Source organism: Urocampus carinirostris, chromosome 2, assembly GCF_059441175.1.
Source record: "Urocampus carinirostris isolate Australia breed hairy pipefish chromosome 2, RoL_Ucar_1.0, whole genome shotgun sequence".
Taxonomy (NCBI): Eukaryota; Metazoa; Chordata; class Actinopteri; order Syngnathiformes; family Syngnathidae; genus Urocampus; species Urocampus carinirostris.
The window spans coordinates 55895300-55923287 of NC_142350.1; the positions used below are offsets into that span (position 1 = coordinate 55895300).

The following is a 27988-nucleotide window of genomic DNA, read 5'->3' on the forward strand; positions in this document are numbered from 1 at the left end:
GCTGATGATATCCGAATTTGCAAGAGACAAACAGGAACTCAGAGATCTGGTCAATTGCCTAGACAAAGCGTCAAGCCAGTATAGGATGGAAAAAAAACAAAGTAATGACAAACCATCCTCAACCACAGAGCGCTAGAACCTGTCACCAATTTTAAATATTTTGGAGCTGTCATACCAGAAAAGGGGTCGGAACCCGAAATCATGGCCATGATAGCTCAAACCACAGCCACATTTGCAAGACTTAAACCCATTTGGACTGACAAGAACATAGGAGTGAAATCAAAGATCACACTTGTGCAAGTGCTGGTTACTTCCATCTTCTTCTACGCTTGCGAGACATGGACTCTCACAGCAAAACTGGAAAAGAAAATCCAGGCAAGGAGATGTGATCTTACAGGAAACTTCTAGGCATTAGCCACATAGCCCATGTGACAAAACGGTGCAGAACACCATGAGAGGGCATATTGGACCCTACGAAAGACTGTTGACAACTGTTTGCGGACGGAAACTTCAGTGGTATGGTCCCGTCACAAGAACATCAGGAATGGCCAAGGTAATTATCCAGGGCACAGTCCAAGGGGGCAGGAGGAGAGGAAGACCAAAAATGAACTGGGCAGACAACATTAAGAATTGGATTGGTTCCAACTTTGCCATAACCCAAAAGCAGGCCAGGAACTGTCAACAGTGAAGAAAACGGTCCAGAGTGGGTTCCTCATTGGTGCCTCAACGACCCATGCGGTTAAAAGATCTGTGAACCGTGAATCCCTCTTATATCGCAGGAAGTTACATTACAAAAACAACCTGTGATAGACCAAATCCATTAAGTAGAAAACTTTTTTTTTTTTTTACAATTACTATAGAATTAAATACTCTACTACACACACAAATCAAAGAACAAAACTCAATATTTTGTTGGACATAATTCGTCATAAACGTCTTTTTTAAAATTAATATATCTTTACGAATAAATACAGTCAAATAATAATAACCAGAAAGACTGTTTAGCCAATCAGAAGACAATGCTCAATGAAAATCTGTGAAGTAGAAAACCTGTATCAAATAAACCGTGATATAGCTAGGGATTATTGTAGTGACAATCATCTACACTTTAATTTTTAGCCGAAACAAGTACAAAATGCCTCACATAAAAACATTAATTCATCCAATTACCTTCGCGTTTACAAATCGATAGCTGTCAGTTGCTAACGCTAGCAGCCCTAGCACAAGAGCTAAAGTATAAAATGGCATTAATGTGCATGTTTAACCAGTTTAAATAACATGGGATTATTCACAATGATACTATACTGCATTCATAACCAGCTGTGGGTTAAATGGACGCCGGCGAACAACAACATAAAAAGTTGCAAAGAAAAAGTTGCAAAGAACAACTTCTGAAGCAAACATCTTTTCCAAACTACATTTCCCATGCTCCTCTTGCGGACTTTATCTTTCAATTATCCATCCATTAGTTGTGTTTTTCTCTGTGGAGGATCCGCACAGCACATCATGCATGCTCATTAGCGTGTACGCTTGTTAAATCACCCTTCCTCCTCCCATGTCAAGTCATGTTTATTTGTATAGCCCTTAATCACAAAGAGTCTCAAAGGGCTGCACAAATCAAAGACTAATGCAAACTACAAACTATTAGGACACCATCCTCTCATCTAAAACCTACATGAGGGCAAATAATACACATATTATCAACACAAAATATAACCTCCTTTAAATATTTTTATGACATTAACAACATATTGTTTTGAGGAACCCAAAAAATTATAATACTATTTGTGGTGTTTGTGCATATGACAAGTTACATCTCTATTTTATATACAAGTTATCATAGGTATGATAGGTCAGGTATTTTTGCCTAGTATTCAAACCAATGTAATTTTCTTTCTACCACTAGGAGGCAATAAATATCACACTTTGTCCCTTTGAACCTGTTCAGTGTGTAAAAATCTAAAAAATATATATATTTTGAAATTTAATTTTTGTAGATTACATCACAAAATATAGAAATCATTTCCAAAATACAATAAAAATCATTACAATTGGAGTAAAAACAAAACAAAACAACAAAACCCTGATCACTAGAGCAGTGGTTCTCAATTGGTCCGACATCAGGATACCACAAATAAAATGTGAAAATTCATATTTGCTTCGGGCTCGGCTCCTTAAATCTAGATATTTGGTCAGGCTTGGGCTTCTTTGGGTTTTAAAACCTGCAGGCTCGGGTCGGGTCAGGCTGGATTTTTTTTTAGGCCCATTCTTACCGTTATACAGAAAAGATTGCCACATATTTATAATAAGTATCACTAGCACAGGTGCTAAAGTATAAAACCTCATTATTGTGCATGTTTCACTACTCAAAAAAATATGTGATTTTTGGTTTGAACAAATTTATTGACACTAATAACAGAAAACAATCATGACAATCTCAACAGCAATTAAGCACATTCACAATTTTTTTTTTTTTTGTTTGAACAAATTTATTGACACTAATAACAGAAAAACAATCATGACAATCTCAACAGCAATTAAGCACACAATATTCACAAAATAAAACCACACATGGGGACTTGAGACTTAGTGACTTGGACTCGAGTCGACTCGAGTCGCTGTTTTTATGACTTGTGACTTGACTTGGACTTGGCAATCTAAGACTCGGGACTTGACTTGTGACTTGACTTGCCCAAGAAAAAAATACTTGGGACTTACTTGGGACTTGAAGGTGAAGACTTGAGACTTACTTGAGACTTGCACATGTGTGACTTGGTCCCATGTCTGCGTGACATTAATGCCAAGATATGGGTTAAATGTACGCAGAACGACTGAAGGAAGCGTCTTTTCCAAACTACGTTTCCCAAACTGCCCTTCGTCATCGTGACGTCACGGAAAGCCCTCGGCACGCGGCGACTGACAACAGCGAAGTTGGAGGTAAACATGGCCGACGAGGAGGACTCGTCATCGGAACCCGCCGCGGTTCCTCCGCCGGGGAGCCCTGAAAAGGCGAGGCCGCAGTCCGTCTCCTTTTCCGAGAGCGTCCAGCCGGCCGTGGGAATGGTTAGCCAGCTCTTCAGCCAGCCGCCATCGCTCAAGTTTGACAAAAACATAAAGCAGGCCTTCTACAACACCGGCGCTATGATATTCGTGGCCATTTGCTGTGGGGCGGCTGTGCTGGTCTACTTCATCCTAGAGGCCTTTCTCCGCCCGCTTCTCTGGGCGGTTCTATGCGGGACCTTCCTGCACCCTTTCAAGCACTCCCTCGCCCGGCTCGGACGCTCCTGGCTGGGCGGCCTCCAGGACACCGGCACGCCCATAGTGGTGGGCGCGTTGCTCGTGCCGGTGTGGTGTGTCAACCACACGGTGGACTTCTTAGGCCGGCAGGTGATGGAGAAGCTCCCCCTTCTGCTGGCTGTCGGGGCCGGTGCCCCGCTGCTTTACGGCCTTTACTTGTCGTGGAGTCTTGTCGGCATGCAGGCGATTCTCGGCCACCTGTGGGGGATCATTGCGGCCGGGTTGGATTGCTTTCACGCGGCGTGGGTGAGTGGATCTGCCTATATTAACTCCGTGGGTGGGTGTGGTCCTTAAAGTGGGCCAATCAAAACAACAGTCGTGCAAATCCAGTGGTCCCCGGGTTACGGCATTACTGTATTCTGAGAGGGGGATCGCAAAGTGAAATGATAGCGGTGGATGGAAGCCAAAACAGTCTATTGTAAATACTACTTATTTGAATCTATCCATCTATTATCTATCTACCCTGGTCATATCCCCGAGAGGGGTGACCGACAGCAAGACAAACACATACAAAAACAAAGTACCGTATTTTCCGCACTATAGGGCGCACTGGGTTATAGGGCGCACCCCCAAAAAATAGTTTTTGGTCCTATATCTTCCATACATAAGGCGCTACAATGGGCACGTCGACAAAACAGTCAGATAGTTTAGTCCAACTTATTACCCCCTTAACATTCCGAAAGCTTGCAAAGAAGCAAATACGTGCCGTAGACACGTGCGGATGCGGTGTCTGTACGATGTCACTCAAATGCATCGTTCCAAATATCATTCGGAAGGTTAAAGTCTTGGGATTCAAGAAATGCCAACCATTCCTTAGTTTCTATTTTCCTTTTCGCTCCCAACTTTACTGTGCATATGACAATAAACACTTGGAATTGAGTTTAATTTAAAAAAAGACCCATCACAGAAACATCTAGATCACTCTGAAACAAGATACTGGGAAAATATATAGCCGGAGTAGCTCACTGAAGTCGTTGCATTCAATAATAATGTGCAACCATGGTCCTCTTATATCCAAGAGTGTAGTAAATCCAGGAGAGTAAAATATTTACAAATACAGTACAGAATAGTAAAATACTGTTTTCTCTATGCCGTCAACCCAACATGCTATTCACATTCATCTTTTTCGGCCAATTGCAGGCTTTGTTTTGCTCCTTTAGCCTATGCGAGCCTGTAAATGATAAAGAGGATCCGACCTCTTTATCTCCGAATAACTTTAGCCAAAAGTGATCGATTCAACTGATGATTGACACATCTTTTTCGGCCAATTGCATGGTTTGTTTTGCCCCTTTAGCCTATGCGAGCCCTTAAATGATAAAAAGGATCCGCCCCCTTTACCTCCGAATAACTTTAGCCAATAGTGATCGATTCAACTGATGATTGACACATCTTTTTCGGCCAATTGCAGGGTTTGTTTTGCCCCTTTAGCCTATGCGAGCCTGTAAATGATAAAAAGGATCAGCCCCCTTGACCTCCGAATAACTTTAGCCAATAGTGATCGATTCAAATGACGATTGACACATTGGTTAGCCAATGAAACATCGGTATATAAATCCCAGCATACACCGCGGACTACTTCGCGTTCGGGGGAAAATCTAGTCGGCGGCTGCTTTGCATTAGTTGCGAGACTTTGCGACTTAATATTGATCCATATATAAGGCGCACTGTATTATAAGGCGCATGGTCAGCTTTTGAAAAAAATTAAAATTAAGACTTTTAGGTGCGCCTTATAGTGCGGAAAATACGGTAAATTAAAAAAGGGGAAAAAGTAGCAAAAAAAACACACACATTTTTGGACCATGGCCAACCCAAATGCCCAAACCTTGCCTCCTTATTTTAAAACTAGTCCGATGGTTGATTTGTCACAGCCATGCAGTTTAGCAAGGGTAGCGATTCGTCAGCCCTAACTTTATTTTTTGATAGTTACTCCTCCTTTTAGCATCACTGCAATCCCTGATATACATAGCAAATAAATACAGTACAGAAAATAGCGTAATGTATGACTTGCAAGGTCTTTTACCAAGCGCACAAGATTTTTGAACTGAATGAAGAGTAAGGCTACTGGCTGAACTACCTCTGTTGTGGAATGTGGATAATAACTAATGATACGTATGTAGGCATCTGTTGAAGGTCGTGGGATGACGATGTTGCAAGAGTTCACAAGCTGATATGCTGAGGGAGCCGGGGCGGACGACCTTCACGAGATAGCTTTGAGAACACTATAAAAGCCAATGTTGAACGTCTGGAACTTTGTGTCCCGAATGCAATGAAGCGCGTTCCCTTTTCGCCATATCTACTCTCTGCGTATATTTTGGGGCAACACCCAACGACGTTCTCTCCAAAATAAGTGGCTCGGCTCCATCAGCATATCAGCTTGTGACCTCTTGCAACAACGTCATCCCACGACCTTCACCAGATGCCTAAATACTTAGTTGTAGTCATAGTCATTATCCACATTCCACAACACCACCCACAATGCCTATCGCTGTTTTCATGACCCAAATTACTTATAATTGCAGACGAGCAATGTTCCCTCTAATTTTCCACGGGTCTGAGCGTTCACACAAAGTTGGTGAGCAACGCTTGATACAACAGTGAGCAACGTCAATCCCAAGTGTGGCAACTGAGTCATTATCGAACATGTGCAAAACTTGACATCACGTTACATTTTGCAAAGTTTCCGGCAATGCTAAATTATTTTTCACTTTTGAATGAATTGACTCATGTACTGTTGCAAAGGTTGTACGGCCTACAAACGTCATTTGTTTTTACAACAATTCTTTCACAAGATTTTCTTCTTTTTCCCTGTTTTTTTAATTCCTCTAAAAAAATCTCATTGTGTTTATTTTTTCCTAGCTGTTACTTTTTTCTTTTTGTTCTCTATTTACTTTATTTCCTTTGTTTGTTTCTTTTCTTTTTTTCTGGCTTTTTCTGAATTTTTCCTTCTTTTTTCTCTTCCTTTTGTTTATTTTTTCTCAGCTTTTCACTACTTTTTCATTTTGGTATTTTTTTCTTTTTTGTTTTCTATTCTCCCCCCATCCTTTAAGTCATTTTTTGCACAATTTTACATAATATTTAGTCGTGTAGGGATTAAAGAAGCAAAAACAACCTGAAGAGCCGTTTGGGACCCGAAAGAGCCGGTTCTCTTTAGTGAGCCGAGCCGAAGAAGCCGGTTCTCGAAAAACTCTACCGACTTAACTCAACTTCGTTCTACTCTGACTCGACTTCAAAATACCACATTTAGAAAACAGTGTCAGGGGAACCCGTGTATTTTTACCTTCATGCACTGTAACTTTGACTTAAGTCGCTTCTTAATTAGCAATTTCGAGCCCTGATTTTTGTGCGCTGGCTAGATTTTCTTGTGCGCTGAGAATGTGCGGGCAGTGCGCAATTGCGCACGCGCGCAGCTTAGAGGGAACATTGCTGACGAGTACTTTATATGATGTTGACCAATAGCAGACAGGCACCCCAGAGACATAACTAAATACGCACAAAATCCACAAAGTTTGACTTCCAAGTTTTTATGCATATGCAAAATAATTTGTGGGTGATATCGTATAGTGGATAAAATGCCATAAAAAGGGTCTGAAGAAACATTTTTTTCACACTGTAAAGCTAAAATGTTGTAAGTAGCGATCTCCATATCCCGGGGCCTACTCTAGAGCTTTGCAGAGAGGAATACGCTGTTTTCACTGTTGCTCTGTATGCCTGGCGCTGGTCCACTATGCGTTAAATTATCTGTGTTTCTTAATTGTTCTCAAGTGTGGATCTTTATTTGTTTACATGAGAGTTCTCATCGGCCCCCAAATGTTTTTGCAGGTTTTCACAGTAGTCATCGGCTATTTGTTGGCCGTCTGCTTCAAATGGAGTCCTCACACCGAAGGCTATCTCAGGTCTGCCGCACTGCCCGTCTGGACCACTCTGCTTTTCTACATCGGTGAGTTGAAATCACAAGAGAATGTCAATATATCTTTTAGTACAGTGCTTCCCACACGGGCTATCTGGGGGCACTCAGAGGATTTTTTTGAAATGATAATAAAGCTTAAATCAGGGGTGTCAAACTAATTTTAACTCGGAGGCAACACGATAGAACAAACATTCTGTCGGGGGCCGGACTAGAGGATTAAAGAGAAAGAAAAAGAGATAAAGAAATAAGAGAAAGAGGGAGAGAAAAGGAGAGACGGCGGGACAAAGAAAGAAAGAGAGAGAGAGAGGGAGAGAGCGTGTGAAACAAAAGAGATAAAAAGAGAAGTCGTGAGAGAGGGGGAAAGAAAGGGAGCGGAAGAAAGAAATCCAAAGAGAAATAGGAAGACAGAAGGAGAGAAAAGAGAAGAGAAAGCGCAAAGGGTAGGAAGAGAGAAAGAGAAAAGGAAAAAATGAAGTTAGAGCAAAAGAAGTTGAAAAGACACAGAGAGAAAGACAAAGAGTAACAAAGGAAGAGAAAAAGAGAGACACAGAGAGTGAAAGAGACAGAGAATGGGAGAAAATGGGTGGAAAAGAGGCAGAAAGAGAGAGAGAGAGAGAAAGAAAAAGAAATAAAAGTACAGTGTCTTTGTTCGAGGCACCTTTCTTTGGCAACATCAAGTTGGCATATTTCAACCTGCAGTTTGTTTTTCTCTTGCGCTTCTCTGAGTGTTGTCTCGCGGACCGGATTCAATCCCTTAGTGGGCCTGATTTGGCCCAGGGTCCGCCTGTTTGACACCTGTGGCTTAAATGAAGCAAGGTCCATTTATGTTAATTTTGTTCTGCGTTTAGCATGTTACATTGACAACAAATTCGATTCCATTCTAACTCTATCCCATTGTAGGTGACAAATTGATTGTCATTGTAACATGTGTAATGCCCAATGAAAATTAGCATTTGTCTTTGGTACCTTGACTAAAGATAATGTTATAATGAGAAACGCCTCTTCAAATGTCATCTAAACCACTCGAATTAGTGGTAAGAGTTTGGCGCTCTCACTGCCAGGACCCAGGTTCGAATCCCATTAAAAGACCGAGTTCTTTTTTAAGTAAAACGTCAACTACCATATATGCAAAGCGATAACATTTAACAAATAAGCCAAAACATCTATACCTCTTTCAAAAATTAAGCAAATTTCACTAAGGGAATATCACAAAAAAGGTCAAGAACTTATTATATTCCATTATTCAATCCCACTGTCAATGCTTGAAAGAAGGTTGAGTATTGTTCATTTTTCATGTAGTGTCTTTGATGGGCTCATGGAGGGTTCCCCTCTTTGTGGTGGTGGTGGTGCTGCTTATTGTGGGTTCCCAAGAGAAGCCTCCTGTCCCTGGTAGAGGTGAGCAACTCTAGATAATTGTATTATTTTATTTTATTTTATTTTTATGATCAACTCCACTGTAAATAATTACAAATGCTGACTGTTGTGAGGTGTAGTCTTGACCCTGCTCATGGTCAGGCATAAAATAAGAGTTGTTTACCGTATTTTACGGACTATAAGACACAGTTTTTTTCATGTTTTGGTTGAGACTTATATGTGAAATCATTATTGTCATTGAGTTTTATCTTTTTTATTACCGGTACTGTATATTACTTCACAGTTCACATGTTATTTTCAAACCAAACCGCAAGAGGGCGCTTTAGACCTGTGTTGATTATGTCAACCTTGCCCAGTTGTGGGCAGACATTTTTCGAACTGGAAGAAGGAAGCGGCTTATCGTCCCGAGTTGGAGGAGTTGTTGACCGGTAAAAGTGACACAGAGGATGACTATTTCATTGGATTTAGTGATTTGGAGCGAAGTTGATAGTTTGGTAAGCATGTTCTTTATGCTAAAGTTAGTTATAACTCTTAGTATATTATGGTGTGTAAGGTTTTAACATTTATTAGACTGAAATCTGACTCCGAAGACGTTTCTCGTGTCTTGTCTAAACCCTTACAGTTAGAGCATATTCAAAACTCGGAGAAATGATTAAGCAGAGCGACGAGCATGGTTCACATATTAATTTATTTAGCCTAATCAAAGAGTTGAACGGATCAGATCTTTCTGCCGTGCCAAATTACGATCATGTGGAAACGACGAGGGAGTTCCAGGGTTTTCCCATGTTATAACACAACGGCGATGAAATGTTCACACCCCATGACCAAGCTGCTGCCGATTGGTCCACGCTGTTTCCGATGCAGACTTCCCAATCCTCCTTTGAAGAATACGAGGAGGGGTTATAGGTCATCGCCCTCCGGATGTTGAAGATAAGACCAATTTGTTGAATCGTCTCATACGTGTTCAAAGAAATGCAGGAATCAAAATGACGTAAGAAGGAGTTCTTTTTATTGATACACAATTTCAACAAGAGACTCAGCGAATCAAAGATATGCGTGTGTCTTTATAGTTTTCAACATAGCACATGTACCCGGTTTGGCCCCGTCCCTTTTCACGCCTGAAGGCGTACATGCCCAGGGTTCCGTCCTTATTTGGAAGTGTTTTTAAGTTTATGCCAGTTTATGTCACCTTGCCCTTTGCCGTTATCTCTTGTCCTCCCTTGAGGAGGATTGTTTATAGTAATTCGTCCACCGAGACCTTCACGAGATGTAAACATTTCTCCCAACTGTAAGCAAGTCTTTCTACATTTCTTTCTAAATGTATGCAAATCTATTCTACAAATGCAAGTTTATTTTCTACAACACGGACAGAATGGGGCAAGACACACTTTCCAAACCCCCAGACAAGGTGATAAGTCATTGTTTTCTGCACAGAACGAAATAAAAGGCACATTCCAATGCAAAGCGCGGTTTACGACACCCTTCTGCCAGAGTTCGCACTTGAAGGCTGAAGTCAGATTTAGGACAAGTATATTTGAGTTTAAGTGAGATAAAACAGTGTATAAAATAGTAAATAACTAAATAACGTATTCGAGTGTGTTTAAGATTTGCACTTACGTGTAACATTAGTATACACTGTTTTTAATTTTTATTTATTTGAAATTGTGTGTCATTTGGAGGGATTTTTTTTAATCAAATTAATTTCCTCTTAAAATGCACCCTATACTCCATCTTTTTAATGTGTTTTCCTTCTTAGTTATGCAATTTTTTTGGCTGGTGCGACTTTGACTCCAGAAAGACCTATAGTCTGGAAATTACAGTAATTGCAATTTTTCTCTGTTTCAGGGGAGCTCTCTGGACAAGTGTTGTCATTTGCTGCCAACACAATTTACATGGCTATTGCCTGTAGCAGCCTGCAGGATAGATCTGGGCCCACTTCTGGTAAGGAGATCACTTTTTATTAAAACTTCATTAAAAATTCTGCAGCGATTTCAGTGTAACTTTAAAAGCGTCATCAATATTTTTTCTGAATGTAAGAAAAATTTGATATTATAAGTCAACCACCCGGAAATCAAGTCATTTTGGTGTGGGCTAAAAAAAAGTACCTATTTTTTCGGCTTATATCGTTTTCAGTTGAAATGGAAAATAAAATTTAACATCTATAGTAGGGCTGCATGATTAACCGATGTGACGTGGTTCGATAGTGTAACTGCAAACCACTGTTGTCTTAGGGATTCATAGTTCCTATTTGTTATTTTATTGACGGAGTGTTTGGCCAACAAGAATTGTCACATTTCATGGATTTACAGCACCGGCCAATCAGAATCGGGTTTTAATGGCACTATCAAAAAGGGCGAGGCAAAGTTTGCAAGACGTGTGTCCACGACTGGTGTCAGGCTGCGGTCAGTCCTGCGGCGCTTGCACAAATGGCCACCCTAATGAATGCTACAGCTCTTAGCTTTAGTCATTAAAGTTTAGTGGCTCGTTACATCGAAAATCAATTCATTCATTAAATTGGACTCCGAGGAAAGTCAGGAAAGCACAAGGAAAAGCTGATCACCAGCGGGTGCTGCCAATCGCGTCCGGGAATTGACTGAGACGGTGTAGAAAGGGAAAGCTAACTGCTAGGTTAACAACTCTTGAGCCACTTTTCAATTTTGAATTTCAGTTTTGTTTCTACTTTTTAGTACTCTTTCACACTTTTTAGTACTTTTTAGAACTTTTCAGTGCTTTTAATATGTTATAATACTTCAAGCCGTTTCACATACTTTTCAGTAAATTTTTTCATTTTTACATCTTAGTTTTGTTCGTACTAATATACTTTTTCATACTTTTCAAGCGTTTTTATACTTACTTTTCAGTCATTTTTACTTCTTTGCATTTTTTTATAATGTATATTGTACTTTTTAATATTGTTTCATATTTTTTCTGAGTGTTCTTTTCCACCATGGGGGCCCTGAGCAAAAATTAGTTCGACAGCCTTAATTGACTCTTGATATTTTTGCTTTATTTTTATCTGAACACGCTTGTCCACTAGATGGCGGCATTGAGTCGACAGAAAACCTCTCCAGCACGCCAGGTTTCCCCCAGAGCTCCCGAAAAGCCCCTTCTGGTCTGTTCCAGAAGAAGTCCTCCCACAAAGCCAGCGACATCTACTTCATCCTCCTGGCGTGGGCCATAGTCCTGGTCCAGATCTGGATCAACTTGTGGGTGCTCCAGCTCCTTCCCATCCCTATAGCCGGTAAGGAACTCCTTACCCTTCCCTGACTCCCTCACACACGTCTCACCTTTGTTTTTTGTTTTACTACGTAGTGTGGTTGACGAAGAAGCTGGTGGTCCATTTTGGAGTGAAGAGATTTGCAGCGAGGACTCTGAGCTCCTGGTGGGCCGTGACGGAGAAGTTCGGCCGGGAACGACGGGAAGCTCTGCTGCCGCGTCCAATCAAAGGCTTGGCACAGTTTTTGCTACGTGTTGACACCAAGGTAACTCGTGTCCACCATCCTTTTGTTTGTGTTGTTATGATCTCACGAGCACAGATGCATTTTGGGAAACCGGTTGAACAAACCTGAATGCTACGTATTGTGTACATTGTTCTTTTAATTCTCTTGCATCATGTTTTAAAGGGGGACGATTTGTTATCTTATCTGGTGAAACTTCTCTACCGTAACACATGCGAACTATTGTTGAATAATATATCTTAGAACGCTGGTAAAAAAATAGACATGGACAACTGTGGTCTTTTAGGATCGGGACATGGAAAGAGCAGTGTTTAATCAGAGAGGGCGTAAATATAGACAAAAATTGGTTACATCAAAGGAAAATAACAGGAAATACCGATCCCTGCGCTCCACGTTGTATGGACACTAGTTCCGCCTTGGCCCCCATGGTTGCACAATCGTTTCGTGACCAGTTACCGATACTTTTCCACGGAAGTTCATACAGAGTTGGCGGACTTAACGATATGCCCCCCCTTTGATGATTAAAAATCATCAACCAAAGTCTTTCTTGCATTTGAGTTTTTACAGAGATTTGGGTTTGAAAATCCACATTTGGGTTTGAAAATCCGACCCAAGTCACAAGTCCAGTCTTTGCTGTAGTGCGAAGGTCTGTGAGAATCGCGGTCACATATATGGTCCAGAATATAATTTTTTGTTAACCCCCCCAACACAGTTTTTGTTGTTGTCATTATTTTGTTTGAGTGAATACAATCTATATTCCTCCTTGTAAATATACATTAAAATATTGGCCAAAATAGTTTAGAGAGATCCGTTTGAAACTAAGAATGTTATTATGACACTAACATTGCAACAAAAACAGTTTTGGATGTTTATTTCCATTTGGGCCGGCACATTGGCGTTTAGTAATTTAACTTTATTTAGGAATGTTTTGACTCCCCTAAATCATTCATGCCAGTGAATGTCAGTTTGAAAAATGACAAATTCTATGCACGCGAATAAGCATCTATTTTTAATTGTAATTCTCCCCAACATATTGTATGCATTATATTTTGAGGCTTATAATGTCGCATTTGTTTTTCATTTAATATTCATCATGTTTGTTAAAACCTGGATTTCAAGACTGCCTGACAGTTTGTCTTTTTTTACTTTAGCTAGAAACTTTTGATAATTATAATTATTTGATAATAATTTTTCATCCTGAATGATCTCACAAACAATGCAAGAGTTTATTTTTTTACTTATTTTAGAGTTTCACTACAGACTTGTTTTAGTTCACGTTTATCCTCAGATTGTGGTCTTTCCTGCCAACTTAGCCAGCAGCTCACCCACTACTGTGTAAAATTTTGCTTGCTTGCACCCAAAAACACGCACGGTGGAAATACAGTCACTTCCCTCCGAATAACAGTCTTCCTGATATCTCTTTTTCTCCTCTCCAAGCTGTGGCATTGGCTTAACAAGCAGGTAATGATGATGAGAGAAGCCGTCAGCCAAGTGTGTGTGCGGAGAATTAAAAAACTAAATAAATATTGTTGTGTGTGAATGTGTGAAAGGAAGTCACATGCTCGGACTGGCTTTAACTCCTCCACGGCCTTTTCTTGTCCACGCGCTTCACCTTTTGAGTTCCTGCGCTTAGATTCCAGTTGTTAAGCAGATCCCGCAATAGATCATAAGACTTTTTCTTTTGTTTTGGAAGTTCTACTGCTGCTTCTGCATTTCATGTGTTTATATGTATTGTGTTGCCTATTCAGAATTAATCCAGGAGAGGGCAGTGTTACTGAAGAAATAACGCATCCATCCAGTTTGGTTTGTTTGACTCACATCCCAACAACTTAAAGTTAACTTCGTTAAAGGGACACTTTGTAAGTGCCTCATAGTGGTAAATTAAAAAAAAAAATCAATAAATAATCAATAAAAAAGTATATTGATTTAAATAACAGGGTAAATTACACAAACTCGTATAAACGTGTGTTTTTCAAATACTTGTAGGTCAAGCAGTTTGTATTTCTTCCACATAATATGAGGCTTACTTAGAGGAGACTAATCTTGTTGCTGATTGAACTGAAAACCTTATGAAAGGCTGGGCAAAAAATAGGAAAAAATTGTGTGGTTTCGTCATTTCGAGTATGTGTAGTCTGCATACTTCCTTGTGTTTTTTAGCTCTAGTTTTTGGTTACACGATACCAGGGGTCAGCAACCTGCAGCTCGAGTGCACACGTCTTTATTGTTGCCTCTAAAATACTGGAAAAGGGTAAAATAGGGAAATACACATTGTAAAAATCTGCTTGCTGTCGGATGAAAAACACAAAACAAAATGTTTCAATGATTTTTAGAACAAATACTTAAAGAATAGCTCGTATGTATGAATCCTGTTTGTTTTGATTTGAAAAGGCTTATGTAAGCTTTGTTTTGCGATTCCAGATATATTTGTTCTTTTTGTTTTTAGTCTTGTTATGTCTCATTCAACATTTTGAGTTCCTTGACCCATGCACTATACAACAGAGTGACATCTAGTGGTCACTAAATAAACACTGTCCTTTTAATAAAATATTCAGCAAAAAGGCCATCAGGTTTATTACTGTTAAGTGTCGTGACATTATAATATCAATTCTATTGAAGAAACTAGACATTTCGCACTGAGTGTGGAGCAGCAAATGTAAACAGACAAAGTGATCTAAAAGTTGGGTTGTAGTTACCTGAATTTGTTTTACAACAAAAAAGTCACATGAGTGTTTGCTTTGCGCTTTCTTTGTCGTGCACATCTTCATGCTAAAGTGCGGGATGTGCGCTTGCTTGTGTTTTTTTGTTCTGCTTCTGCTTTTGGCAAAATGGTATCCAATTGAGTTTGTCTTTAAAAACCTGTGAATTTCTTCTTCCTTAGATGGTGGTGTGGCTTGAGCGCTCTTTGGATAAAATCATCAGCATCTTCATCATCATTCTCCTGGTCGCCGGGACGCTCCTCATGGGGCTGCTGCTCACAGCCATGGTGAAAAAATAAATCTGAATGCACTAACTTACATTTTGATCAATGTTTTGACCATGTTGCTTCCAGGTCCACCACGAAAGCGCTCACATCATCGACGTCACCGGGAATCTCATCAACGAGACGGTCTCCAACCACCCAGAGTGGGCAAAGTAAGATCTCGCCCGGTCGGATTCTCAGTCATGTGTGCGAAGGACCGTTTTAATATTTTCTTCCAGTTTGCTTCCAGAAGCTCGCGTGGTCCACAAGGCACTCAATTCGGCCGCCACCAACGTTTACGAGCACGGCAGAGAATGGATAACGCAAAAGGTAAAGCGGTATTTCCTTTGCTTATTTGTGGGATTGGTGTACTGCAAAGAAAATCAAAAGTCAAGTCAAGTCATGTTTATTTGTGACGCCCTTAATCACAAGGAGTCTCAAAGGGCTGCACAGACCACAGATTATTGCAAAACAAAGAGTATTATTACACCATCCCCTGATCTAAAACCTACATGAGGGCAAGGAAAATCTCAAAAACCTCAACATGAGGAAAATAAATAAACCTTCAGAAGGGACCGCACATGACGTAATCCCCCTTTCAGGCTGCAACGGATGTTGCAACGATAAATAAATAATAGACAGATATTGTCAACATGAAATATAGGTCATTCACAAGCTATAGAAGTGTTTTAAGCCTAGATTTCAACATTTCCAGTGAGGTTGCAGATCGATTAGTAAATAATATATCCATAAGGGCTATCTTACTATATGGTAGTGGCTATTTTGAAAGGTGACATGATCCGAAAATATGTGACGTAAACAACGTGGAGGAGAAAACTGTGTAAGGTTTGCCAGGGCATGTCGCCCTTTGCATTTGCTGCCAAAGTAACACACCACGGTCATAATGGCTTCCTAATGGCGTAAAAAATAGTTAGATTACCCTGTTACTGAAAAAAGAAAACACCATTACGTAACGGCGTTATTTATGATAGTGTGAGTCCCAACACTGGACATAACAAACTTAAATTGTCTTTATTGTCATTGATATCAACGTTGTGAAACATTGTATGCAGCAAAGACTTCCCCTCATGCCTCATTGGAAAATAATTTGGTTCATTTTAAGGCATACTTTACATATTATTCTGTTTTTCTATTAAATGACAAAGACAATATGTAATTATAGTCAAGTTAAGTCATGTTTATTTGTATAGCCCTTTATCACAAGAAGTCTCAAAGGGCTGCACAGATCAAACACTATTGCAAACTATTATTACAGACTATTATGACACCATCCTCTGATCTAAAACCTACATGAGGGCAAGGAAAAACTCACAACCTGAGGTAATCCCCCTTCTGGGATGACCAGCCTGCAATGGATGTTGCAAGGGAATCGTCTAACTTGTGTTCTGCCCCTTATTTGTCAACCATTTTGAAACCTGGTATAGCTTATATAGATACATATAGGATAATCCAATTCCTACCGCAACCTTGATGCAAAGTTCTATGAAGAACCAGATGTTTGTTAGGTTGCCAGTCTGGGTAACTTGCCATTCGGATCACAGAGAAGGAATTTTCTTGAGTGGGAAAAGAACCTAAAACTACAAGAGAATCGGAAACAAAACTCATCTAGACCCGGTTTTCCGTCCTTTGTGATTCACACCGTCATAGGGTGAAGTCAAAAAAAAAAAGGGAAAGATTTAGTTTTCCAATACCAAGCAATATTGTGCAATTATATGACTGCATTTGAGTGCCATTTTTCCTATTCTTATTGTTTGTAAAACTAGACAAGCAATACTTGATATAGACAAAGTGCGGGGGATTGCTGATAGTTTTTCTTTTCAGTAATATTTTCCCACTTTTTATGTAATTTTGGCACTTTTTAAAATAGAATTACTAATGTAATATTCCATGCATTATTAGTTTAATCATATTAGTGTAAATGTTCTTATTGTACAATGTTTTCCATATATGTTTCCATTTGTATAAGAAAAATAATTCCTAAAATGACAAATTGTCTATAGCAGGTAGATTTCTTTTTTTCATTTTTGTAAATGTATTATTGTACTACATTTTAACTTTTTAAGCTACTAAAATTACAGAATCACTTACAAATTGGTTCTTATCACGGAATTATTTCTGTAATAAAATATTCACAGTGATTTTTGTCATTTTAAGTATTGTGTCCTTTTTTTTGTATTTTTGGCGTATTTTACTCTATTCTGAAACTATAAAAATAATCTGTTTATGTATTTTATTGGAGTTTATTCCTTCAGTAAAATAATAATAACGTTAATGATTAACACATATATTCCCGGCCTAAAAGGTGCACTGGATAATAAGGTGCACCCTAAAAATTGCCTTCTGTAAAATATTTTCATATTTAAGGTGCACCTAATTATAAGGCGCATGAAATACTACTTTTGTGGCTAGGGTTACATAAAAAAACCCTGTAGGAAACAAAAAAAAACCCGTAATGCATTCGTGTAGATCAGGGGATGGTGTAATAGTAGTCTGTATTCTGTACAGCCATTTGAAACTTTTTGTAATTAAGGGCGTCACAAATAAACATGACTTGACTTTAATTATGAAATATTCATTCATTCATGAGTAGTTCCAGCGTAGTAGCGTTTCATTGTAATTATATATTTCCAGTTTATTTACCATATTGTTCAGTTCATGAGGAGAACTGAATAAGGTGCGCTTTTGGATATCTGGCAAATTTGTTTTTTTTTTGGTGCGTTTTAAATTCCAGAAATCCGGTATCATAAAATAGTCATGATTTTGCTTATTTTCTGTAATATTTTTAGTCTCTATTTTACAATTAATACAGTAGTAAAGTAAAAATAATCAATGAATGTAGGATAATGCTACGGATGAAGACTTTATATTGAACGACATTATCTGCTGATGGGACAATTTTCTTTTTTTCCTGTTTATATTTTTATTTTGGCAATTAGTACATTTTGGTACATTATGCATTTTCATCACGTTAGTTTCAAGCTAAAGTTACCTGTTGTACCTGCTTAGCCTCGTAATAATTTTGATATTACTAAATTATCAGATCATGCCACATATGAGGAGCCTAAATTGAACAAAATTATCTTCAAATTGAGTATAAAAGTATCCAAATGTGTTTTCCTGTACATGTGTTCAGCTTCACAAGATGTTGGGAGACAAAGTGAACCACACCGACGCAATTGAGAAGCAGGTGCTGGAACTTTGGGACCGCTTGTACCACTCCTGGTTTGTGAAGGTAGCAGTCCACATGGTGTAAAGGTCCCCTGTTGAAAACGCTTGTAAACACGCTCTTGCTTTCCTACAGAATGTGACCCACCATGGTCGCGCTCGCAACCCTAAGATGAACATTCAGAGAACAAACAGTTGGTTGGGGGACATCCTGGAGTGGAAGGACATTGCCACCTTCCTGCAGGAGAATATCGATACTTTGTGGTCTGTAAGTAATGGAACAAAATCCAAGACCAGGCTTGGGAGAATCTTTGTTAACGGGGGTTTCCTGACAGATCCTGGAGTCCCTGTGGGTGGTGATGAGCAGAAACGTGGGTCTTCTCATCTCCACCACCACCACGCTCCTCACCGTCTTGTTCCACAGCGGCACGGCTCTGCTCAACTTTGTCCTAAGCCTGGTAGGAAAATGTCATCCTTGTCTTCCCCATTCCTGATTTTGTAAATCCTCGTTGATGTCCCCACAGGTGATCTTCTTGACCACCCTCTTCTACCTACTGAGCTCAAGCGGCGAATATTACAAACCTGTCAAGTGGGTCATCAGCCTGACGCCGCTCTCTCAGCCTGGACCTTCCTCCAACATCATCGGACAGTCGGTGGAGGAGGCCATCAGGTAGAAAATGAAAAAGGGGGATTGATTTTTTATTTTTTTAGGGGACATTAGAATTACTTCCCCGCATGTTGAGTTTGCATGTTCTCCCCGTGCTTGAGTGGGTTTCCTCCCTTTCAACTTTTTAAGGACAACTTAGATGACAAACCTTTACAACTAATACAAATATAAATAGAATATTTATTATATAATATGATTGAATAAAGTTAACAAAGTTTAAAATAAAAAATTCTTTACAAAAAGTTGTTGCATTGAAATTTATTTATAAGTCTTAGTTCATTAATTCAATCAGATTTTGATGTTTGAATTGTCAACATTAAAACTTTGCAGGAAAAATAAAAAATATATAAATATGATATTTAAAAATAAACAAGAAATACAATTCATATCGTTTTACCGTTTAATTTGAAATTTAAAAAAAAGTTAATAAATTAGAATTGTCGCATTCAACTTTATGAATAAACTTTAGTTTATAAATGTAATAAAAAAAATTTTATTGTCAAAACAGGCAATATAGCCCAAATTGAAAATACAATAAAAATATATATTTACTGACAATATTTATAGTAACTTATATTTATTTTTATTTATTTTTATCCTTGTAAAACAAGAAAAACACTATTTAAAATGAGCAACATTTTCCATGGTACATTATTCATCTTCTGTGTAAGATTAAATGTTAGCTCCAAGCTAAATAAGATCGTTAATTTACACATTGCACTTGAGCAGATTATGCATAATGAAATTATCGGATAATGCAACTGATAAAGATCTACATTTTCTCATATGGCACAATTTTGTGAAAAGTTTTTTTCTCTCCTATTTCTGGACTGTTTTCTACAGGACAACGGTGTGCCACAGTTGAGAATCAGAATGATTTTAAATGCCATTTCAGGATAAACACATAAGGGTTTAAGACAAAAATGAGATAAAAATAATGGCTGGGGTGCTTTTAGTTACTCAAAAACAATTATGTAGTAATATGAATATCATGCGTTTGCCCAGGGGCGTGTTTGATGCCTCTCTCAAGATGGCTGCCTTCTACGGCCTGTACACGTGGCTCACGCACACGATCTTCGGCATCAATGTGGTCTTCATTCCTTCAGGTGAGCATTCGCGTGTTTGTGACGTCCCTTCATACGTTTGCTAATGTTGTCTCTATATCAATAATAGCCCTGGCAGCCATTTTGGGGGCGGTGCCCTTCCTGGGCACGTACTGGGCCGCCCTGCCGGCTGTGTGCGATTTGTGGCTGGCTCAGGGAGAAGGTGTCAAGGCGGTGCTGCTACTTGTCTGCCACCTGCTGCCCACTTACTTCGTGGACACGGCCATCTACTCGGACATCTCGGGGTGAGTACACAAACACGGTATTAGGAACACTGGCACAATCAGATTCTATACTACAATAGAATAAGGTTCCATATAAATGACCATATTTTTCGGACTATAAAACGCACATTCAAAAATATTCTCCTGTGAAGTTTCTTTCATTTACAGTTATCCCTCTTTTTTCGCAGGGGGTGAAATTCAGGCCGGGTTTGGGCTTAAAATGTCAATGATTAAGTCGGGTCTGTCGGGCTTCTCTCTTTTGTGTTTTTTTGTTTGTTTATTCTTCCTTCGTGGAGGATCTACACAGCATGCACTTACTTTTACTCAATTTTTTAGATAAAGAAAATGCTCACCAAACTATCAGTTTAACTCTAAATCACAAAATCCAAAGAAATCTTCCTCCTAGGTGTTGGGGTAAAAGACTGCTTACTCCTTCCACCTCCCTCACGTCAGACGTCATTTCTGCTTCTTTGCCGATACCATACAAGCTTTACAAACTTTCTTTCTGCTTTTTGGCCAAATCATTTACTATTAGCAGCTTGTAAAATGCAGAGTTTGATTTTCTTTTCAGTGTAATTTTGTTTAGTTTCACTTTTGCTCGATGCACGTCACGGAGATGCGCACTTTGGTGCCAAACCGTTCATTTGCACACTTGTTTTGAAGGACTCAGCCCCAAGTAAACCCCAAGATGCGTAGTTCAGCTGAATCTTACAGTTCGGCGGTGATCTGGGCACGACCAAAGTAAAGCTTCGTGTTTACTTTGGCAGCAAATTAAAGTTTCGGATTTATTTCGGGCTCGTTCATCAAAGAAGTCAATCTGTCGGGTTCGGGTTTATATACCCACGACTCGGGTCGGGTTGGGCTGAATTTTTTTAGGCCCAGTCTTACCTCAGATAAATATATATAATATATTTAAGTACTGTACTTTGTAAAAATACATAAGTACTGTACTTTGTGGAAAAAAAATACAAATAACTTCTGTACTGACAAATTATATCTTTAAAAAGAATATTGCTACTGTATTGCACTATTGATTGGATATACTCAATATAATTGGTTGACCGACTTTGGCACCTGTGCAGATAAATCAGCTGTCTATAGGATACAGAATTTAGGGTAAAATTTGAATTTGGCCCAAAAACGTGAATTGTGAAGTTATGTTATCAGTTTTACAATAGGATATTATTATTGTTTTGACAGTAATGTTTGGCAGACCGAATCAAAAATGTATTTTAAATGTTTCAAAACTATCCACTTTACTCCAAGTGATACTTTTAATAGAACAGAATTGTCTTTATTGTCATTGATAGCGACGTTGTGAAACATTGTACGTAACAAGATAAGACATGGCACTACAGGGTGAACATTAAATAATTACTCAAAAGAGAAGGATAAGAAATTGTTTTGTCGCCACTTTCATGTAGACGTTATTGGGAAAACGAAAATGTGGGATAAAAATGCTTTTACCTTTCCCATGCATGGGGAGAAGACCAAATTTCTGGGCAATAGAAAGCATCTTCCTCTCTCTTTTAATGCTTTTTTGTGTTTAGAGTGTGATGGCTTTAGAGAAACTCGACATTAAAATTATTTGAATGTAGGTTTGTCAAGCTGTTTTACGTTGCACGGGCAGAAAAGGGGCGGGGCGACCGTTTAGCCAGTCAGAATGCAGAATATCATCCATCCGTCTTTTGCACCGCCTATCGTCACTGGAGGCGTTGTGGTGCTGGAGCCCATTCCAGGAATCCTCGGGCAGTGGGCAGGGGACACACAAAGACATACAACCACAAGCTCATTCACACCTAGGGACAATTTGGACCGGCCAATTAATCTGACATGCATGTTTTTCAAATGTGGGTTGACTCTACCAATGGAAACCCACACAGGTACAGAGAGAACCTGGACCGCCTGCAGACCATAATGCATGAAAACTGCGATACAGTGAGGGATTACTGTACATGTGCTAAAATGCCATCCGTTAAATGGAAAAGTAAACATCCTTAGTGTCAAAGTTAAGTGTAATATTGTATTTTCAGGGGCGGTCACCCTTACCTGACAGGCTTGGCGGTGGCTGGTGGCGCTTACTACCTGGGCCTAGAGGGCGCTATCATCGGGCCAATCCTGCTCTGCATCCTGGTGGTGGCAGCCAACATCTACAGCGCCATGCTGATGAGCCCCAACTCGACGGCCCCCACGCCCATACAGTCGGGGTGGCCCCAGCCGTCGCCACGGTAAGAACCCACCGCTGCAAACGCGTTGATTTTACACTTAAAGGTATTCCTAAATTCTGAAACATGCAAAATTCGAGGAAATAGTACATGATTTTTGCATAAGAGCCATATATACATATGGTAAATGGTCTCCATTTATATAGCATGTTTCAAGACCTCCCAAAGCTTTACAATGTGCTTCACACTTCCCCATTCACACACACACCAATAGGGAGTCAGCCATGCAAGGCGCCTACCTGCTCATTGGGGATTCAGTGTCTTGCCCAGGGACACTTCCACATATAACACAGAGGAAGCTGGGAATCGAACCTGCGACCTCTTGATCCCAAGACGAGCTACTACCACCTGAACTAATGTCGCCCTCATATATATATTTCATCAGTATTCATCAGTGTTTCATCATATTCTGACAAAATGCATTTAAGTCTTATCCTTGTCATCTTGAGTTGTGACGTCACTGGAGAAACACCGGCATCTGAGCAAGCCAGGCGCCATATTGTTTTACATGTTAATTAGGTCGAAGAGTATTTTCAACAAAGTTTTGTTAGTTATTTGTGGACAATGTCTAGGCATCGTGTTGCAGGGAGAGGCAGTAATGGTACAACAAAGGACGAGCGGCTAAAAAAGGAGTTAACGAGCAAAAAAATACACAGAAGTCTGCCGACTTGCCGCTAACCGGGAATGTCAATGAAAGGCAATGAACAGCCAGGCTAACTGGGAACCCACAACGAAAAGTGGTAACGACTATGGCGACAAACGTGAAGCCGGCTGGAAATAAACAAACCCGGGCAAACCCCAAAACCGGAGCTTATGCGAGGTGAGCCGGCCAAACAACAAACAATGGGCCGCCAGCAAGTGCCAACCAAAAGCAAACATAATAAGAAAGCCCTCGGCATCCCGAGGCTAACGACGAGCTAGTTGGACAAAATGATAACCATCCATGATATACGTTGCGAAGAACACAAACAAAAAGCCACAATCGCCTACCTTAAAAGGATTTTGAAGGCAGACAGGGAACGTGTGGTGTAACGAGAGCAGGTAAACAAACCCCACGCAGCCTTTGTAGGTGGAAACGAGCAACTCGGACAAAACAGTCCCAAGTAAAGTTCAAATTTCTCCAAGCAGAAATGAGCGGTATGCAATCGCTTCCCACTAAAATCGTTGTCTGCCTCGGAGTTGCCTCATGTTTTGTTATTGTGATTCACCATTTCGATAATGTTCCTTCAATGACGTCTTGCTATGCCGCAACTGAGGCAGATGGGTCAATTTTGAGACTAAATTTGTCGAGGCCCCTGCCGAGTGGATTATTTTGCAACATTCGCATAATTGTGGGGAGGAACATGCCACAGGGTTTGTACAGGTGCTTGAAATCCTTGAAAACGCTTGAATGTCAATGTTATGTTTTCAAGGTCAAGAAAATGCTCGAATTTTGGGTGAAGTGCTTGAAAATTCTTGGAATTGTTGTCATTTCAGTTGTTTCTTGGCAGTCTAACTCTGTAAACCATGCATTGAATGAAAACATTTTTTGAAAGTGATAATATGAGGTCAGCACGCCTGCTCTGGGGGCTTGTCATTATGGCGTTGTCATGTGAGGCATCACTGCCCCCTGCTGGTCGCACCCAAGAGGACAGCTCTATTTAGAAAACCTGCTTTTTTTCACTCCGCTCAATGAGTTTAAAAAAATAAAATAAATGAAATATTATCAATGTTTGATAAAACATCATGCACCATATTATATAATAATTTAATATGTCTTGCACGGAATCCATTCAAACAAATTAAATATAAATGAAAATATTCACAGATCCAAAATACAAAACCATTTCAACTTTTTACACACTGAACAGATTTTAAGTCGAAATACAACGCAAACACTCTAAACATGTAAAACAATAAAATAAGAATATGAACACCTCAGTGCTAAAATATGATCTATTTGCAATTCTATTTTAACCAATTTAGACACAAGTCCTCTGAAAAACGCGCAATAAGATTAATTAAAAGAAGTAAAGCAAAAAGATCAGTAGTCAGTAAGATTGAAGAAAGATTGAATGCACTCTGCTCCTGAGCAATCAATATAATAAACGGAGTCCAAATTTGGCTCATTTTTCTGCTTTTTATACATACAGAACTCAATTATTACCCAACATCTATAGAGCCCTTTCCGTGTTTGTAAACAAGTGTGACGTATTGTGTGCTTTGTTGAAGCAGAATGGCGGAATCCATGTCAGTTTATAGCAGCCCATTGACACAAAAAGATTGCAGATTATAGCTAGGAATAGCTTCAATAGCACAAAGTGTTAGCAGCAAGATGGTGACTTTATTTTGGTCATCGAAGTCGACAAAAAAAAAGTATATTTTAAAGGCCGCCGGATTTCTTCGTTAAAGATACTGGACAAATTGAAAAATTGTCCTTGAAAGTGCTTGAAAAGTGCTGGAATTTGGCCGTGAAAAAGGTGTAATAACTCTTATTACACGTTTTGTGCTGAATTGGGAATACCTTTAAAGCAGGGTTTTCTCCATCGCCAGGATGTTCTCAGAGTCGACGCCCACCGTGGTGAAGAAGAAAAGTGAGTGAGGGGGCAGCGGCAAAACCTGGCCTGGCTCAAAACCCCCGTGGAGGACATCCGGCGCCGTGCAGCAGCAAGATAAGTCGCTCCCTTGAAACGCGCGGCGGCGCTTGCCACCGTCAATCCGATACGCACCTCGTTGCCAAACATCGTTTTTACACAAAGTACAACAACCTCGTCCCAAAGATGTCCAATCCGGACTTTATTTTTGTCACGGTTTTCGCTCGTGTAAGGATTTAAAGGACCGCAACATCCGAGAGAAGGCCATTCATTGCAATATTGCGAAGGATCAAGTGTATAAGTGTGGCGATTTGCAATCCTAGCCAGGTAATGCTGAGTTTGCACAAAAATAGCTTTAACAAAAACGCACATACCCGCTCTCTACTAACAAGAAACACTGCGGAACTTGTTTGCGCCTGGACCTCCGCCACAACCAGTATTGAAGCGTTACAACTCGTTCGTTACACTGACGACTGAAGTGGCTTAACTTCCATTTTCCTTATCTTTAAATTGAGTACAGGAATCATGTGAGAAAACATGGACACTGGTCCAAGTCAACGTTTACTTCTGGTCTTGTCATGAAGACTGATTATTCATTTTAACAATAACGTTAAAGTGGGTCCCATACACTTGAATTGGCAGCAATACACCAAAATAATCAACACTATTGGCAGAATATTTGATTCATTTTAGCCGGCCAAACAACACACAATGGGCCGCCAGCGAGGGCCAACCAAAAGCAAACATAATGAGAAAGCCCTCGGCAGTCATTGCAACAAGTGAAAAGCTCAATGAAATTAAAAAGCTCCATCCTGATTGGTGCGAAATACATCTACAAGATACAACACCATGGTAAAGATAGTTAAGGGTAGTAGTATCAGAATAATATTCAATTAAAAAATTCAAATCATAAATAATACCATAAAAATTGTTCTAAGATGTGTTTCCCCCGCAAAAAAATAGAAAATGAGGGGGAAATTGCTCATTATAAGAATAACAAAAAATGGCAATGTTATCTAGTTATTTAGACGATTTATATACCAAAAATTCCGGCCAGGCTGGGAATCATGTGCTATGTCCTGGGTTAGCCATAGCGGTCACAAAAACAAAAAAATCCCATTAACAATGAATGAGTTTGAGATTTTTCCATCTGGAATGTATGGGCCCATTCATTTCAATGGGTCACCATGGTAACCAGGGAGTTTCCAGAGGTGGCATAAGTGGGTCACTGACACACGTTAAATTTAACCTTGGGCAAATGGTGGATGCTAATGAGTGGGTGCTAAAAACTTGATGCTAACAGCTACATGCGCTCCTGGCAAAGTAGAGGGCTGGCAAAGCCAGCACAAATATTAGCTCAAGCTAGCTGCAAACACTGTCGCTGATGAGTTGGGCTGGCATTGCTATAGAGTTATGCTAACTGCTACATGCTTGCGGCTATATGCTAACAAGTCATCCACTCGTTAGCATCCACCATCTACCCATAGTTGAATTTCATGTGGGAAATTTACTCACTTGGGCCACCCCTGGAAACCTCCCTGGTTACCCATTGAAAAGTATGGGCCCCATGCATTCTGGATGGGCCCATTCAAATTGAATGGCCCATCCATTTTTGAATGGATGCATTCAAAATGTTATTACACAGTGTAACGACATTCTTATTACTATGTTATTACTATGGATGCAATTTTTTTAGACTCTCCTTATGGCTACGGTTACATACTTGATGCTACCGGTTTGATGCCAACATCTTCCAGACCCAGCACCAACTCAGATGGTTAATAGTTTTGCTCATTTTAAGAATAAGAAAAAAAGGCAACTAAGTACCTAGTATCTAGTACCTGGTAGGATGAGGGGTGGGCAAACTTTTTGAGTTTAGGTCCTGATTGAGTTACAAAGTTTGATACCTCGATTTTTCCGATATTCCAGTATATTTTAATGTAAATTTGCTATTAATAGACCATTTCTACATACATGATTTTTTTAAGCACTAAGTTTAAGATGTATTTAAAAACTCAAAAGACATTGGTGTTCTTATGTACTACATACACTAAAGTTCTCTGGATAATTAAACAATTGCTAACGAATAAAAATGAACTATTATGAAATTTACATAGAATACGCACAAGGCAGTACAAAATGTTTTAGGGAAGAAAAAAAAACGTTTCATGAAGGGGGGCAAAAAGGGACACAGCGGACAGGACAAGCATCAAAACAACATATTTTTTTTAAGAGTATTACTTTATTTTCTTTACTTTTGGTGATTGGGCCAAGTTAAAAATCCGTAGGGGGCCCGCGGAGCTTAGTTTGCCCACCCCTGTGCAGGATCAGTTTGCTGTTTTATGTAGATATCTTTGTTTTACTTTCAAAATAATTTGAAATATACCTAAAAAAAATATTCTGCCAATGGGTTCACATTTCATTTGTTCCAGGGTGAAACCTAAACAATTTCTAGTTCTCAGACACCGAACTCATTTCCGTTACGCTTAATTTTCACGACCCGGGCACTTTTGTGCTTTTCTCGGTGGCTGACCAGATTGTGTGTGGTTTGTGAAATAGGACGTTGCATTTTGGAGCTAGTGTGGTTTTTTTTGGAGTGTCAAGTGTTTACAATTTTACTACTATACTGTTTGACTGCCTCAAAAAAAAGACTGGCTATGCACTTCTTAATAAACACAACCGTTTGAAGGAAGGAGATGAGTAATTTGCTTCTGTTTATGCTAACCCTGCGCCATTTTGAGAATAATTTGTGCTTTTTCAGACCAGTTTTGCCATCCCGATGCGATTTTTGAATTAAAAGAAAAGTGCTTTTTTTGTGCTAGTTTTCTTAACCCTTGGATGCATGACCTACCAGTGCATATACTCCTCTATGAGTGGGGTCGATTACAGACACTTGTCTACTTACGAACATTCCAGTTACGAAAGACAGTATATACGAACATTTTTTTCGGGATGTCGAAAAATATCCAGACATTTTTATTGTGTGCACCTTTTTTCCGAGTGGATAACAGCACT

At 39.6% G+C, this 27988-nt stretch overlaps 1 protein-coding gene across 2 annotated transcripts; it reads left to right on the plus strand.

The window, feature by feature from the left end:
- Nucleotides 1–2922: 2922 nt before the first annotated feature.
- Nucleotides 2923–27668, plus strand: tmem245 (transmembrane protein 245). Of its 2 annotated transcripts, XM_088327221.1 has the most exons (18): nucleotides 2923–3543; nucleotides 7117–7234; nucleotides 8504–8599; nucleotides 10424–10519; nucleotides 11616–11819; nucleotides 11891–12060; nucleotides 13474–13497; nucleotides 14915–15019; nucleotides 15086–15168; nucleotides 15235–15325; nucleotides 18150–18248; nucleotides 18318–18449; nucleotides 18517–18639; nucleotides 18706–18851; nucleotides 19854–19954; nucleotides 20022–20196; nucleotides 22209–22403; nucleotides 24933–27668. In XM_088327221.1, exons 1-18 carry the CDS (start codon nucleotides 2944–2946, stop codon nucleotides 24979–24981), a joined length of 2607 nt encoding a protein of 868 aa, XP_088183347.1. In that variant the 5' UTR covers nucleotides 2923–2943; the 3' UTR covers nucleotides 24982–27668. The 2 variants fall into 2 exon arrangements, with proteins under 2 accessions (XP_088183347.1, XP_088183348.1); XM_088327222.1 differs by lacking the exon at nucleotides 13474–13497.
- Nucleotides 27669–27988: the final 320 nt, after the last annotated feature.

Coding starts and splice junctions, on each gene's coding strand:
- tmem245 (XM_088327221.1), top strand. CDS start 2,944: ATGGCCGACGAGGAGGACTCGTCATCGGAACCCGCCGCGGTTCCTCCG. Junction 11,820..11,890: donor CCTTCCCATCCCTATAGCCG/GTAAGGAACTCC, acceptor TTTACTACGTAG/TGTGGTTGACGAAGAAGCTG. Junction 15,169..15,234: donor AACCACCCAGAGTGGGCAAA/GTAAGATCTCGC, acceptor ATTTTCTTCCAG/TTTGCTTCCAGAAGCTCGCG.